General features: G+C 41.3%; 1 protein-coding gene across 9 annotated transcripts in view; it reads left to right on the plus strand.

Annotated features, from left to right (window-relative positions):
- sgip1a (SH3GL interacting endocytic adaptor 1a) overlaps positions 1-14,926 on the plus strand; it is a 265,636-nt gene that overhangs the window by 192,266 nt on the left and 58,444 nt on the right. For all 9 annotated transcript variants that reach the window (XM_063064170.1, XM_063064172.1, XM_063064168.1 and 6 more), the window contains 4 exons: positions 2,709-2,820; positions 8,805-8,960; positions 9,551-9,683; positions 11,322-11,524. In XM_063064170.1, coding sequence (XP_062920240.1) covers positions 2,709-2,820; positions 8,805-8,960; positions 9,551-9,683; positions 11,322-11,524 — 604 coding nt within the window. The remainder of the gene's footprint in view (positions 1-2,708; positions 2,821-8,804; positions 8,961-9,550; positions 9,684-11,321; positions 11,525-14,926) is intronic.

A 14,926-nucleotide genomic window follows, 5' to 3' on the forward strand; every position in this document is an offset into this window, starting at 1 on the left:
GACTGGTAGACTAGTTTGCCTGTTCTAAAGCTTATATCCATCTGGCTGTACATAAACTTAATTAATATTTACAAATATATTTCCCTTTCTTTTCATCTCTAGTTATTAGTTAATATATTATTATTGAAATTAACCTGATTCAGCCCAGAGATGATGTCATTTCATAATAGGCTAATTTTTTAACTAACCCGGAGCCTCAGCAACCAGAAGTGTCAGGAAACTGTAAGCGTGCTCATGAAAGACAGTAAAGCAACAGGTTCACTCCATGGTTTTCTAATATGCACACCAGACAGATCTCACAAAATTGTCTGTGTATATTGGAGAATGTTTCAGGGTCAATATTACACTAATTCAGGGGTTCCAAACCTTTACCATGCCATTGACCAATACGCTTTAGCAAAGGGTTCCGGGGGCCCCAGGTTGGGAACCCCTGCTCTAATGATATTTTTTAACCATGGAATTTTATGCAAGGATTATTTAAGATCTACTGTGTCTTATTTTACCTTGCTTTCTCCCATCCCATTGAATCTGAGACCAAGAGGAATTCTGTTGTCAATACCTCACAGTGAGATCTCGTGTTTTTGGATGGACAGTAATGATCAGGAGAAATAATCTCAGCAATGTTATTTTATGGAAATCCTTCCTTCACTCTCTGCTCTGTCCGAGATTAGACAACTCAGCACAGGTTATAAAAATTGGGCCTTCATTGTGATGGTTAATGTAATTCAGTATTTTACTGGTCAACTACCAGCATGGCTCATAAAACAATTCTTATTTTGCTCAGAGTATCCATTCCATTTTTCAGACTTCTTTTCCCTTCAATGTCAGATAAAATATTTGTCTGGTCAACACATACAATTTTATGATACTTCCTGCTGGATTTTAATTTTGATTAATGGAGGAAAAGCAACAAGTTTTAATTATCATGGAAAGAATTGTAATTAGATAATTTATAGATTGTTTCCCTAAATGGAATTTTCTTTATAAAATTATGAAATGTTTAAATATAGAATATAGGTGGTAAAATAAATGCATGAAATAAACAAAATTTTGAAGACCTACAAATGAATATTCTGGAAGCTAATACATTAAAATGCAAAATTTTAAATTTCATGATAATTTACTTCATTTTAGGTTACCATTTGTCCAGTAAAATCAAAACCGACCTAATTATTAAATGAAAAAAAGCATTGTATGTCTTATGTACTTAAAACTCTATTGTATTCATATGCTAACAGAAAAAATGGAAATTATAGTGAGCTAATCAAGAAATATTATATAGCATGAATGGTTCTAGTAGACATAATCTTAGTGATGCCAGGAGTTCTGTCTGGAGAGTTTGTAACATTAACCTGTGCAAAGGATTTAAGAAATCATATGAGAAAAACAATAATTCTAAACTAGAAATGTAATGTGTCTGTAGATGTCTGGAAGCCATGTCTAAAATGTGTAGTTATTTTTCTTCTGTGATCATTAAAGATTGTGACTGCCATGAGGGTGCTTTTTGAACACCAGCACCTTTCCATCAGTTTGACAGCAATTTATTAGCTCTGAGTTTATAAAATCATCATGAGCAAGTACTCAACCTCAGGAGTTGTCACACCAAAGTTCTCATCCGAAACAGGCAAATGCACACTATAAAACTGGATTTCTTCAATTTAGAGTTACCTTTCTCCAATGTGTTAGGACTTCTAAGAAGGATGAGTTTCCACTGGGAAAAGGCCATTGAAAATAAAACAGTACCCCAGTTTTCAGATACAAGCAGCTTCAGTCAAATCCTCCATCAGTTAGCTCAGTCAGTCCTTCATGCTCCAAACTCCACATCCCTCTTCTACCTCCCTTATCTCACTATTCCATTCCTAAGCTTTTGGAGTTCCAGAATGTGTTTCTAAGATTAGAAATTCAACAATCTTTATTAGCTCTCTTAGTAGATAATTGCTTGACATAGAAGCCAGCCATAGGTTCAAGGTTTTTGTTTTGGTCTGTCCTGTGTAAGCTAATCATCTGGACCAGTAAGGGCGCTACATTTAGTTACAGTCGTCTTAGAGTTCAGGAAGGGAAAACTCCTTAGGGGTATCCAGAGACTCCTAAGGAAGTGAATACAAGCATAAGAATTGGTGAAAATGGATTGATATGTATTATATGCAGGCTCACAGATCCTGAGTTACAACTGTCATTAGACACCAGGTATTAGATGATATACCTCAACTTTATCCACTGTGAATCAGTGCGTTTATGAAAGTGAAGCAAGAAAGTAAAGATTCATTTTTTGTATGAAATTTTCTCTTATTCAATGACATCATCAAAGGGTTTGTTCAAAATGCCTGAGGAGATTTGTCCAAATCTGTAGATGGGAAATCATAACAAAAATTAACTTTAAAAAATACTAGTGGGAACTCATACCTGGAATTTACTCTAGTTTATGTTTAGAAAGTTTTAAAACCATTTGCTTACATCCCAAGATTTTTAAGGTTTTACAGAAGGAGTATTCAAAGGAATAATTCACTTTCTTTTTCATATATCTTCACTAATTTTCTGTTTGCTTTTTTTTAAACCACCTGCATGATTAAAGCTACATCAAATTTTTTCACCTGTGTGTTGCTCTTCTGTTGTTGCTCTCTTTAAGTTCTACTGCGCAATACAAGTGGATTGTTGTTGAAATGAACTAAGTGAAACCAAAGAGTTAAATGTATTGACATACATTGCAGGTGCTTCCCGAGGGCCCAGTCCTTTGACCATGGGTGCACAGGATACACTTCCGGTTGCTGCAGCCTTCACAGAAACTGTCAATGCCTACTTCAAAGGAGCAGATCCAAGCAAGTGAGTAAGCAGTTCAAGACTAACTTATACAGTAAGGTCAGTAATCAACCTTCAGTTAAAGCATCAAATGTCATATGTACAAAATATATGCTCAATAATCTGATTTCAGTCAATTCAATAGTAAACATTTTCTAAACAGTTTTAGTACTCCTGAAAGAAGAGGGTGCAGTCGATGTTTCAGGCCGAGACCCTTCGTCAGGACTAACTGAAGGAAGAGTGAGTAAGGGATTTGAAAGTTGGAGGGGGAGGGGGAGATCCAAAATGATAGGAGAAGACAGGAGGGGGAGGGATAGAGCCAAGAGCTGGACAGGTGATAGGCAAAAGGGGATACGAGAGGATCATGGGACAGGAGGTTCGGGAAGAAAGACAAAGGGGGGGGGACCCAGAGGATGGGCAAGAGGTATATTCAGAGGGACAGAGGGAGAAAAAGGAGAGTGAGAGAAAGAATGTGTGCATAAAAATAAATAACAGATGGGGTAGGAGGGGGAGGTGGGGCCTTAGCGGAAGTTAGAGAAGTCGATGTTCATGCCATCAGGTTGGAGGCTACCCAGACGGAATATAAGGTGTTGTTCCTCCAACCTGAGTGTGGCTTCATCTTTACAGTAGAGGAGGCCGTGGATAGACATGTCAGAATGGGAATGGGATGTGGAATTAAAATGTGTGGCCACTGGGAGATCCTGCTTTCTCTGGCGGACAGAGCGTAGATGTTCAGCAAAGCGGTCTCCCAGTCTGCATCGGGTCTTGCCAATATATAAAAGGCCACATCGGGAGCACCGGACGCAGTATATCACCCCAGTCGACTCACAGGTGAAGTGTTGCCTCACCTGGAAGGACTGTTTGGGGCCCTGAATGGTGGTAAGGGAGGAAGTGTAAGGGCACGTGTAGCACTTGTTCCGCTTACACGGATAAGTGCCAGGAGGGAGATCAGTGGGGAGGGATGGGGGGAACGAATGGACAAGGGAGTTGTGTAGGGAGCAATCCCTGCGGAATGCAGGGTGGGGGGGCGGGAAAGATGTGCTTAGTGGTGGGATCCCGTTGGAGGTGGCCGAAGTTACGGAGAATAATATGTTGGACCCGGAGGCTGGTGGGGTGGTAGGTGAGGACCAGGGGAACCCTATTCCTAGTGGGGTGGCGGGAGGATGGAGTGAGAGCAGATGTACGTGAAATGGGGGAGATGCGTTTAAGAGCAGAACGGGATCCCACCACTAAGCACATCTTTCCCTGCCCCCCCCCGCATTCCACAGGGATCGCTCCCTACACAACTCCCTTGTCCATTCGTCCCCCCCATCCCTCCCCACTGATCTCCCTCCTGGCACTTATCCGTGTAAGCGGAGCAAGTGCTACACATGCCCTTACACTTCTTCCCTTAGCACCATTCAGGGCCCCAAACAGTCCTTCCAGGTGAGGCAACACTTCACCTGTGAGTCGACTGGGGTGATATACTGCGTCCGGTGCTCCCGATGTGGCCTTTTATATATTGGCGAGATCCGACGCAGACTGGGAGACCACTTTGCTGAACATCTGCGCTCCGTCCGCCAGAGAAAGCAGGATCTCCCAGTGGCCACACATTTTAATTCCACATCCCATTCCCATTCTGACATGTCTATCCATGGCCTCCTCTACTGTAAAGATGAAGCCACACTCAGGTTGGAGGAACAACACCTTATATTCCGTCTGGGTAGCCTCCAACCTGATGGCATGAACATCGACTTCTCTAACTTCTGCTAAGGCCCCACCTCCCCCTCGTACCCCATCTGTTACTTATTTTTATGCACACATTCTTTCTCTCACTCTCCTTTTTCTCCCTCTGTCCCTCTGAATATACCTCTTGCCCATCCTCTGGGTCCTCCCCCCCCCCGTCTTTCTTCCTGGACCTCCTGTCCCATGATCCCCTCGTATCCCCTTTTGCCTATCACCTGTCCAGCTCTCGGCTCCATCCCTCCCCCTCCTGTCTTCTCCTATCATTTTGGATCTCCCCCTCCCCCTCCAACTTTCAAATCCCTTACTCACTCTTCCTTGGCCTGCTGCGTTCACCAGCAACTTTGATGTGTGTTGCTTGAATTTCCAGCATCTGCAGAATTCCTTTTGTTTTTTTTTTAGTACTCCTGAATGCCGGGGGGGGGGGGGCGGTGGCGGGCGGGTGATAAATGTCAGCAAAGACAAACCCTTCCAATTGCCCAACAATAACTTCTGCAGGTTAGTCAGAGTGATAGGCAGAAATCAGCTATGATGCCAATCAACTTAGGGTATCCTGTTGATACTCAATCTACTTTTAGTTGTCAGTAATAGCTATGTAGGCAATAATGTCTGAGAGCAACCTTTGCTGATTAATATTAATTGTTCTAGTTGAGTATCCTCCCTCAGGGTGGAAAACCTGAGAGGACACTGCGAACGATCGATTTTAATTGACATAATATCTAAAACTGATTGATCTTATTAAAGATCTTGATAATCTTTAACTGAATGATGCACAAGAGTTATCGTCAACAAAATTAAAAGAATGTACAATATTAAAAGGCCGCCAACATGTTTGCTGACCTTGCTAATATGTAAAAGGAGATGAATTTGCATTTGTTGACAGCGTTTGTAAACATTCTGGAACACATCCCATCCTGCTTCATGGAGCAGAATCAGAAGTGGAAGATGGTGTTAGAAGAATCTCCCAGTGACAAAGAGCTGCTTCCCAAATCACAATGTGGATTCTGTCCATCTACAGGCACTGTTGACTTGATCCTCACAATGTCATCAATCCAGGAGAAATGCAGGGAGCATTACCAACAGATCCACTAATTTCAGTCATACTTATTGTTCCACACGTTCACACTCAGTGGAGCGCTCCAGCTGCTAGCTTCCTGCTGGAGTGAAACTGATCTGCTTAACCATTCAGTCTACATCACCTGCACCCCAGAACCAGCAGATAAGCCACAGCATGATTCTTGCATTTGCTCATGTTCAGAACATCATTGATTCCCCCACTAATACACACGAGAAGATTCCTTTACACTGAATGCCATAAAAGAAAGGTTCAATACCATTTTGAAAATAAAGGTTCACAGTGAGACCTGGAAGATGTGGTTCACCTTCTGCACTTCTAGAGCTACCTTTCAATAACGAGGATGATAAAATTCACTGTTGTCTTCAGTGCAGGAGGAAAAGGGTATAGAGGACCAACACCCTCAAGCCAACATAAATCTCATAGTCTATAGGGCAGCAATGTTCACTGCTCTTCTATCTGCTTCTTAGACTTGGATTACCAAGTCTCTGGATAGATACCATAATAGCATAGGCATAAGTGGAGAGTTAGCTCATTCATCCTATAGAGTCAGCTCTGCCTTTCCATCGTGGATGATTTATTCTCCTTCTCAACCTAATTCTCCTACCTTCTCCATGTAACTGTTGATACCCTTACTAATCAAGACCTATTTAAAATATATTTAAATAGATTTAAAAGGAGTATTTAAATATACTTACCGACTTGGTATCCACAGCCATCTGTGGAGATGAATTCCACAGATTCATCATCCTCTGGCTAAAGAAGTTCCTCCTCATCCCTGTTCTACAGGTACAGTACATCTTTTATTCTGAGGCTGTGCACTCTAGTCCTAGACCCTAACATTAATGGAAACATCCTCTCCATTTCCATCCTGTCTAGGCCTTTCAATACGCAGCAGGTTTCATTGAGACACCCACCCCCCACCCCATTCTTCTAAACTCCAGTGAGTACAGACTCATAGCCATCAAATGCACATACCCTAACCCTTTCATTCCTGGGATCATTCTTATGAACCTCCTCTGGACCATCTCCAATGCCAGCACATCCTTTCTTAGATATGCAGCCCAAAACTGCTCACAAAACTCCAAATGTGGTCTGGCCAATGCTTTATAAACCCCCAGCATTACATCCTTGCTTTTATAAATACCACCAAAGCTGTTGTTGCTCAAAATCCTTCAAGTCTACTGGAAGGGTAAATAAGTCAGTGTCCATTTCCTCTCATAGCCAGCATCTTCAATACTGAGGCATGGTTACAGTCATTTCTTTATCATAGCCACATCCTTCACCTGTCCCACGCTAGACTCAAAACAGAAGTTCTCTTCTGAGTTCTATCAAAGAAAGTGATTACCAGAGAGTGGATATGTTATTCAAGTCCTCTGATGGATAGAAGGATAGGAAGCATTTAACACTAACCAATCAGATTTACTGGAACCAGCAAACTTTTGATGTCCATTCCTTAGGATTCAGGCTGAATCTTTAATGACTACCACCCCGTTGCACTCACATCTACAGTGATGAAATGCTTTGAGAGGTTGGTCATGACTAGACTGAACTCCTGCCTCAGCAAAGACCTGAACCCATTGCAATTTGCCTATCGCCACAATAGGTCAATGGCAGATGCAATCTCAATGGCTCTTCACGTGGCTTTAGACCACCTGAACAACACCAACACCTATGTCAGGATGCTGTTCATCGACTATAGCTCAGCATTTAATACCATCATTCCTGCAATCGTGATTGAGAAGTTGCAGAGCCTGGGCCTCTGTACCTCCCTCTGCAATTGGATCCTCGACTTCCTAACCAGAAGACCACAATCTGTGCGGATTGGCGATAAGATCTCCCCCTCACTGACGATCAACACTGGTGCACCTTAGGGGCTTATGCTTAGCCCACTGCTCTACTCTCTCTATACCCATGACTGTGACTAGGCATAGCTCAAAAACCATCTATAAATTTGCTGATGATACAACCATTCTTTGTAGAATCTCAGATGGAGATGAGAGTGAGATATGCCAACTAGTGGAATGGTGCCACAGCAACAACCTTGCACTCAACGTCAGTAAGTGAAAGAGCTGATTGTGGACTTCAGGAAGGGTAAGAGGAAAGAACACATACCACTCCTCACAGAGGGATCAGAAGTGGAGAGAGTGAACAGTTTCAAGTTCTTGGGTGTTAAGATCTCTGAGGATCTAACCTGGTCCCAATATATTGATGCAGTCATAAAGAAGGCAAGACAGTGGCTATACTTCATTAGGAGTTTGAAGAGATTTGGTATGTCAACAAATACACTCAAAAACTTCTATAGATGTACTATGGCGAATATTTTGACAGGCTGCATCACTGCCTGGTATGGGGGTGGGGTGAGTGGCTACTGCACAGGACCAAAAGAAGCTGCAGAGGGATGTAAATTTAGTCAGCTCCATCTTGGGTACTAGCCTACAAAGTACCCTGGACATCTTCAGGGAGCGGTGTCTCAGAACGGCAGCGTCCATTATTAAGGGCTTCCAGCAGCCAGGGCATGCCCTTTTCTCACTGTTACCATCAGGTAGGAGGTACAGCTTCTTCCCCTCTGCCATCTGATTCCATTGAACCCTTAAACACCACCTCACTTTTTTTAATATATAGTATTTCTCTTCTTTGCATGATTTTTAATCTGTTCAATACATGTATACTATATTTGATTTACTTGTTTATTTATTATTATTATTATTATATTATTGTGTTTTTTTCTTCTATATTATGTATTGCGTTGAACTGCTGCTGCTAAGTCAACAGATTTTACATCGCATGCCGGTGATAATAAACCTGATTCTGATTCTAAAGCTTGAGTTACTTAGTACTTGGTTTTCCTACAATAACTGAGCAGCTAAGTGATGTGCATGCTGAACTTATTTATTGGTCTTCAGTAGTGGGCTTAATGTACTGAATGACCTTCTTTTGTCCTGAAGAAGTGATTCCAATTTAGTACAACTAATGATAATTTTGATGTTCTATGTCATTCTGTGCTTTAGTAAGTTTTCAATCAATTAGTCTCAAGTGATGGTTTTTACTCAAGAACTCATGATTGTCACTTGTGTTTGCACTTCTTGTTACTTAGTGATTGGATCTTTCTCTCATATTCTCTATCTCAATTCCATTGGTGGATATTTTTGACACAGCTGTTTTATTTTTTGCTTCATTTTGACATCTAGCTATTTGTTTTAATGAACAGGTGTATTGTGAAGATTACAGGAGAAATGGTTCTATCATTTCCAGCAGGTATCACAAGGCACTTTGCCAATAACCAGTGCCCTGCTGTTCTCACATTCTGCATTACAAACTGCAGCCGATTAGAGCATATCCTGCCGAACCCCCAGCTTCTCTGCAGGTAATTTCAGTACAACATCTTTCGCTATCCAAGATGAAAAGCAGCTCATTTGTATACATCAGTACACTACAACTATCTGTACAAGGTAAATTGCCAATGCACAAATGGTCTGTGAGATCTCCTCAAAAGGCTAGATTGATCAGTAGTTTAACTGAATGATTTCCACCTGAAACGTCAACTGTTCACTTCCCTCCACAGATGCCACCTGACCTCTTGACTCCCTCCAGCATTTAGTTTGCTCCAAATTCCAGTATCTGCTGTCTATTGTATCTCTGAAGACAGAATTAAGTTGTCAATCATTATCTAGGTCTCTGGAGTAAGAAATAGCATATGGAATGGAGGTATCCAAAATCATCTTGATTGTAGACATTATTCCCTAAAAGTGAGATATGAGCTAGAAATTGTACATTGTATAAAAACAAGTACTAAAATATCAATGTGTTTAAGAGTTTTGAGCTGTTGTATATATTGACCTTTCCTAATTTCAGAGGCATGAGCAAACTGTGAACTAACTCATGACTGCAGCCTAACATTTTCTGTCTCTTTCTTCTTTAACTTTTTTAGCTAACTATTTTTTTTCTCTTGTCTAGTAACACTTCTCAAGCTGATGCCAAAACAAGAGAATTCTGGGTAAACATGCCGAATCTAATGACTCATTTAAAAAAGGTGGCTGAGCAGAAACCACAGGCTACTTATTACAATGTGGATATGCTAAAGTATCAGGTGAATAGACTCCTGACTTTCTCGATACAAACCAATGATCTATAGACATACATTTTGTCAGATTAGACTTCTGCATTTATCAGATTTACTTGTCAGTTAAAATGATGACCCAGTATTTCCATCTTGCCATCTGCACTACGTTATTCATTCTATGATCATTTTCCACAGAGAATAAGCTTGTTTGGTATAATGCAGAGAGTAAACTGCCAGCTGAAGCATTTGTCCCTTGAGATTTGGAGGTGTGGAAGGTAGAATTAATCTATCCTCTGGTGGTGTTCAATGGAGTTATGCTGGTGATATCCTGCAGGATATGAAGCGCAGGTACTGGTGTAGCAATGGGCAGGGCCTTAACATCTTGAGTTCTAGCTTTCCATAGACTAGAAGATTGAAATACAGTATCTTTAAGAGATCTCCTTCATTGGGCAATGTCAGAAAGCCCATGTTAATGGTCAAAGCAGCAAGGCAGTCTTTGGCCCATAATGATTAATTCAATGAGAAGTAGTATTTAAATGGAACATATATACTAGTAGTGTGGTATCATTTTCCAAAAAAATGTGACAGATCTGGAAATAAGGCAGTCAAATTTTCTCCTTCTGTCAGGCTCTATACCACAGAAAATTCACATAAAATTACCAGCAACTAAAGTTCCTTATGTTTCCCATAGTACACCAATTGTAGAAATGTAGATAGATGACTTGCTGAATGGTGTTACTGATGCTACAATGTCTTGTGGAATTTGGTGAATAAGTTGATTATGCACCAACAACCAGTGAGGTCATATTCAATAAATATCTGTTCTATTAATAATGGGGGTATCTAAAAGAAAATCAGAGACATAGTTGACCAGAATTTGAATTGAATAATATCTCAGTCAAAGTACCCCTACATATCTCATATGCACAAAAGTAACACATCAGCCTAGAAATTTTGAGCTCTGTCACCATCTTTTGCAGTACTAAACAGGGTCAGAACACTTAGCAAGGAAGTTAATCCGTATGCATTGAATAAACACAACAGTTGCACAATTTACCATATCAGAATAGCAGTATAAAAGTTGCCTCAGACCTTTAGCTGAAGCAGATTCTAGGTGCTTTGCACTTGGAGAGAATAAGCCTTATACAGTACCTGATATTAAGTCCCTTTGACAAAGTTGGGGGCCGATTAGTTGCAGGAAATACATTCTATCTTGGACTAAAAGGCAATCCTTTAAGGAGTTTGATTTGACCCAAGATTTAATCTGACCCTTTAACCAAGTGAATCCTCCCAAAATTGAACCTGCTTGGAATTCAGATAATGTCGCCTTCAGTCAGATAGCCCAGTGACACTGACTGCCAAGACTCTGGTACCAAACAATTACTTGGACAGGTACTATAGCCTGAGAAAACCTGTGCCTATTTCACGGGGTTTCAGGTGAATACCTTCTTGATTAGTAAGGGCATCATAGGTTATGGGGAGAAGACAGTAAAATTGCTTTGAGAGGGAAAATAAATCAAATGGTAGAGCAGACTTAATGGGCCAAATGGCCTAATTCTGCTTCTATGCCTTATGGTCTTAAAGAGATGAACTTTTGAAAGAGACATATATTCGTATAAAAACATTGAAAACATACAGCATTAATCCCCAGTTTTGTTTTGGAAGGTGTCATCCCTGGGCATTCAGTCCACACCACTGAACCTAGCAGTGAGCTGGCGCTGTGAACCTACCTGCACTGATCTTCGAGTAGATTACAAGTATAATGCGGAGGCAATGATTACACCTGTAGCTCTCAACAATGTCCAGTTTCTCATTCCTGTCGATGGAGGAGTTGCAAAAGTACAGGCAGTGCTTCCGCCTGCTGCTTGGTAAGAGATTATCTCTGTTCACCCAATGAGTCAGTGGGATGATTTGTTCAAAGCCTGATCTTCTTATCTAGCCCAGAGCATCTGTGAGCCTGATAATCCTTCCTGACACAAAATCCATGGAACGACCTGTCACCATTTCCCATTCTCCAGTGTTGTCCATACACTGTTCTGATCCATCCGATGTACTCTCTAGCTGTTTCCGATCAATCCCTGACATCTTCTGTCTTATAGATACCTTTTTACCTACCCTGATCACTACCCAACACTGTTTATTAAGCACCATTCACTCCTCCCACTCTTCCTAAATGTCAACCATGTTGCACTGTGCTACATTCTATCCCACCCTTGTCTGTAATTCTGATTGTTCTTTAGCACACTCTACTCAACAAATAAATTCATACTTTCATGCAGCCACTCTAGATCCAGTGTACTAAGCTCAAGCTTTTCTACTCCCAATTGTGGAATAATAGACCTGGCTCATTGAAAAATATATCCAATTAATCTCATTTGTCTGTTCTTTTTCATAGCCCTGTAACTCCCATTCCTCGTTTCCATTTATAACTTACTTGGAACATTCCATTCAACATCGGTATTAGAGATTGACTCACAACTTCATGTATAGTTTCCTTTCTTGATCCTACTGGTACTTTTGTCAATTACTTTCAAAATTGGGTTCTGATTACGAGCCCTTCTGCCACTGGACACAGGAAAATATTTCCAGCTTTCCAGGTCTCACCAAGTCTGGCACCCTAGTAGCATTTTAGCATATTGCCTGCGTACCCCTCATAAAGCCTTTACGTCCTTCCCAATATGGTGGCAAATGTGTTCTCAGTATAACTGCTAGATCATGTTTACAAACTGATTCATTTATTTATTGATCCATTTAGAGATACAGCACAGTAGCAGAGCCTTCCGGCCCAACGACCCCACGCTGCCCAATTATACCCATGTGACCAATTCACCTAGCAACCTCCTTTGGAATGTGGGAGGAAACCAGAGCACCCAGAGGAAACCCACACAATCTCATGGAGAATGTGCAAACTCCTTACAGACTGCAGTGGAATTGAACCCGCTGGCTGATGCTGTAACACACAGCATCTTACTTCCTGGCATCTGCAGTTACACTATCCATAAAGGTTAGCAGAACCTCCCATACTTAATTATTAGTCTTTACACTGGTTCCTGTTACATTCAAAGATCTGAGTGAATAGGCTCGCAAGTATCTGCTTCGGCACCATCTTTAAATTTAGTTTGTTCCCCTTGCACATTCTTTCTCTGAACACGAAAAATTGCATAATTGTGCATACTAAATTTTATAATCTTCTTATCGTGAAACTTGCCAGAAAGTGTGTATGCACTGACTGGATTCTTATAGTTGAACATCAAGCTGACCATCACCCATGCATCACATGTGTAATAAGCAATTAGTCAAGGCATACAGTAAATCGTCAGAGAGCTCCCCCATATACTGGAGCATCTCCCTTATATGCATCAACACCCTTGTGACTGTGGAGCAATCTCAACCAAATCCAAACATCAAAGGAACTGCAGATGCCAGGAAATAAGATGTTGTAAGTACTCAATGGGACAGGCAGCACCTGCGGAAAGAAGAACAGTCAAGGACCTTTTATCAGAAGTAGGACAGGGAGGAAACAAGTTAGTTTTACATTTCTAAGTGGATGAGGGAGGAATAGATAGGACGAGAGGAGCATCTCCTATAGGGTGAATATAGGAATCACAATCAGGCTTATCATCTCTCTGACGTACACACAGTGGCCACTTTATTAGTTACAAGAGTGGAACCTGACATGGCCTTCTGCTGCTGTAGCCCATCCACTTCAAGGTTCGATGTGTTGTGCATTCAGAGTTGCTGTTCTGCACACCACTGTTACAAGACATGGTTATTTTAGTTACTGTCTCCTTCCTGTCAATTAGAAACAGTTTGACCATTCTCCTCTGACCTCTCTCATTAACGAGGCATTTTCACCCACAGAACTGCCGCCCACTGGATGCTTTTCTTTGTTTTTGCACCATTCTCTGTAAAGTCTAAACACTGTGGTTCACGAAAATCCCAGGAGATCAGCAGTTTCTGAGATACTCAAACCACTCTGTCTGGCACCAACAATCAGTCAATGGTCAAAGTCACTTAGATCACATTTCTTCCCCATTCTGAAGTTTGATCTGAACAGCAACTGAACCTCTTGATTATGTCTACATGCTTTTGTGCTCATGAGGTGCTGCCCACATGATTGTTTGATTAGATATTTGTATTAACAAGCATGTTTGCAAATAAAGTCACCATTGAGTGTATGTCGTGAAATCTGCTGTTTTGTGGCAGCAGTGCAGCACAAGACGTAAAAATTACTGTGTCATCATAAATAAATACATAGTGCTAAAGAGGAATACTGTAGTGAGGTAGTGTTCATGGATGATCCATAAATCTGATGGCGGGGGGAGAAACTGTTACTAAAAAATTGAGAGTGGGTCTTCTCCCCGATGGTAGGAAAGAGTAGAGGGCATGTCCCAGATGGTTCGGCCCTTTAATATTGGATACCAACTTCTTAAGGCATCACCTTTTGAAGATGTCCTAGTTGGAGGGGGATATTGTGCCCATGATGAATTTGGCTAGGTTTATAACCCTTTGCAGCTTCATTTGAACCTGATTGGAGCCTCCGTAGCAGGCGGTATTGCAACCAGTCAGAATGCTCCACACCATACATCTGAAATGTGTTGCCATACATGCTGAATAAAGTGTAAATACAGACCACAATAATTTTAGGATAAAGTCAGCTGATGTCTTCCAGAGAGTGGCAAGGACATGCTTGTGCTAATACGTGGCATTAAGCTTGTGTTTCAGGATATGATGAGAACAGTGTCTTGAGTATGAGCGTACTCGAAATCCTCCAGTTAGGCCATGTCCATCCTTGTCTACCCAGTCCATCCATCACCCCCCCACCCCACTAATTAAAATCAACTTTCTCAATTCTGATGAGACCATAAGATATAGGAGCAGAATTAGGCCATTTCGCCTTTCGAGTCCTATCCGCCATATCAACATGGTTGATCTATTTTTCCTCTCACCCCAATCTCCTGCCTTCTCCCCCTATCCCTTCATACCCTGACCAATCATAAATCTATCAACCTCTGCCTTAAATATACATAAAGACTTGGCCTCCACAGCTGCCTGTAACAAAGAATTCCACAGATTCACCACTCTCTGGTTAAAGAAATTTCTCCTCATCTCGATTCTAAAAGGACACCCCTCTATTCTGAGGCTGTGTCCTCTGGTCTTAAACTCTCCCACCAGAGGAAACAGCCTCTCCATGTCCACTCTATCCAGGTTTTAATGAGGCCACTCCTTATTCTTCTGAATTCTAGTGAATTCAGAGCCAGAGGCATCAA

Source organism: Mobula hypostoma, chromosome 12 (genome assembly GCF_963921235.1).
Source record: "Mobula hypostoma chromosome 12, sMobHyp1.1, whole genome shotgun sequence".
Lineage (NCBI taxonomy): Eukaryota > Metazoa > Chordata > Chondrichthyes > Myliobatiformes > Myliobatidae > Mobula > Mobula hypostoma.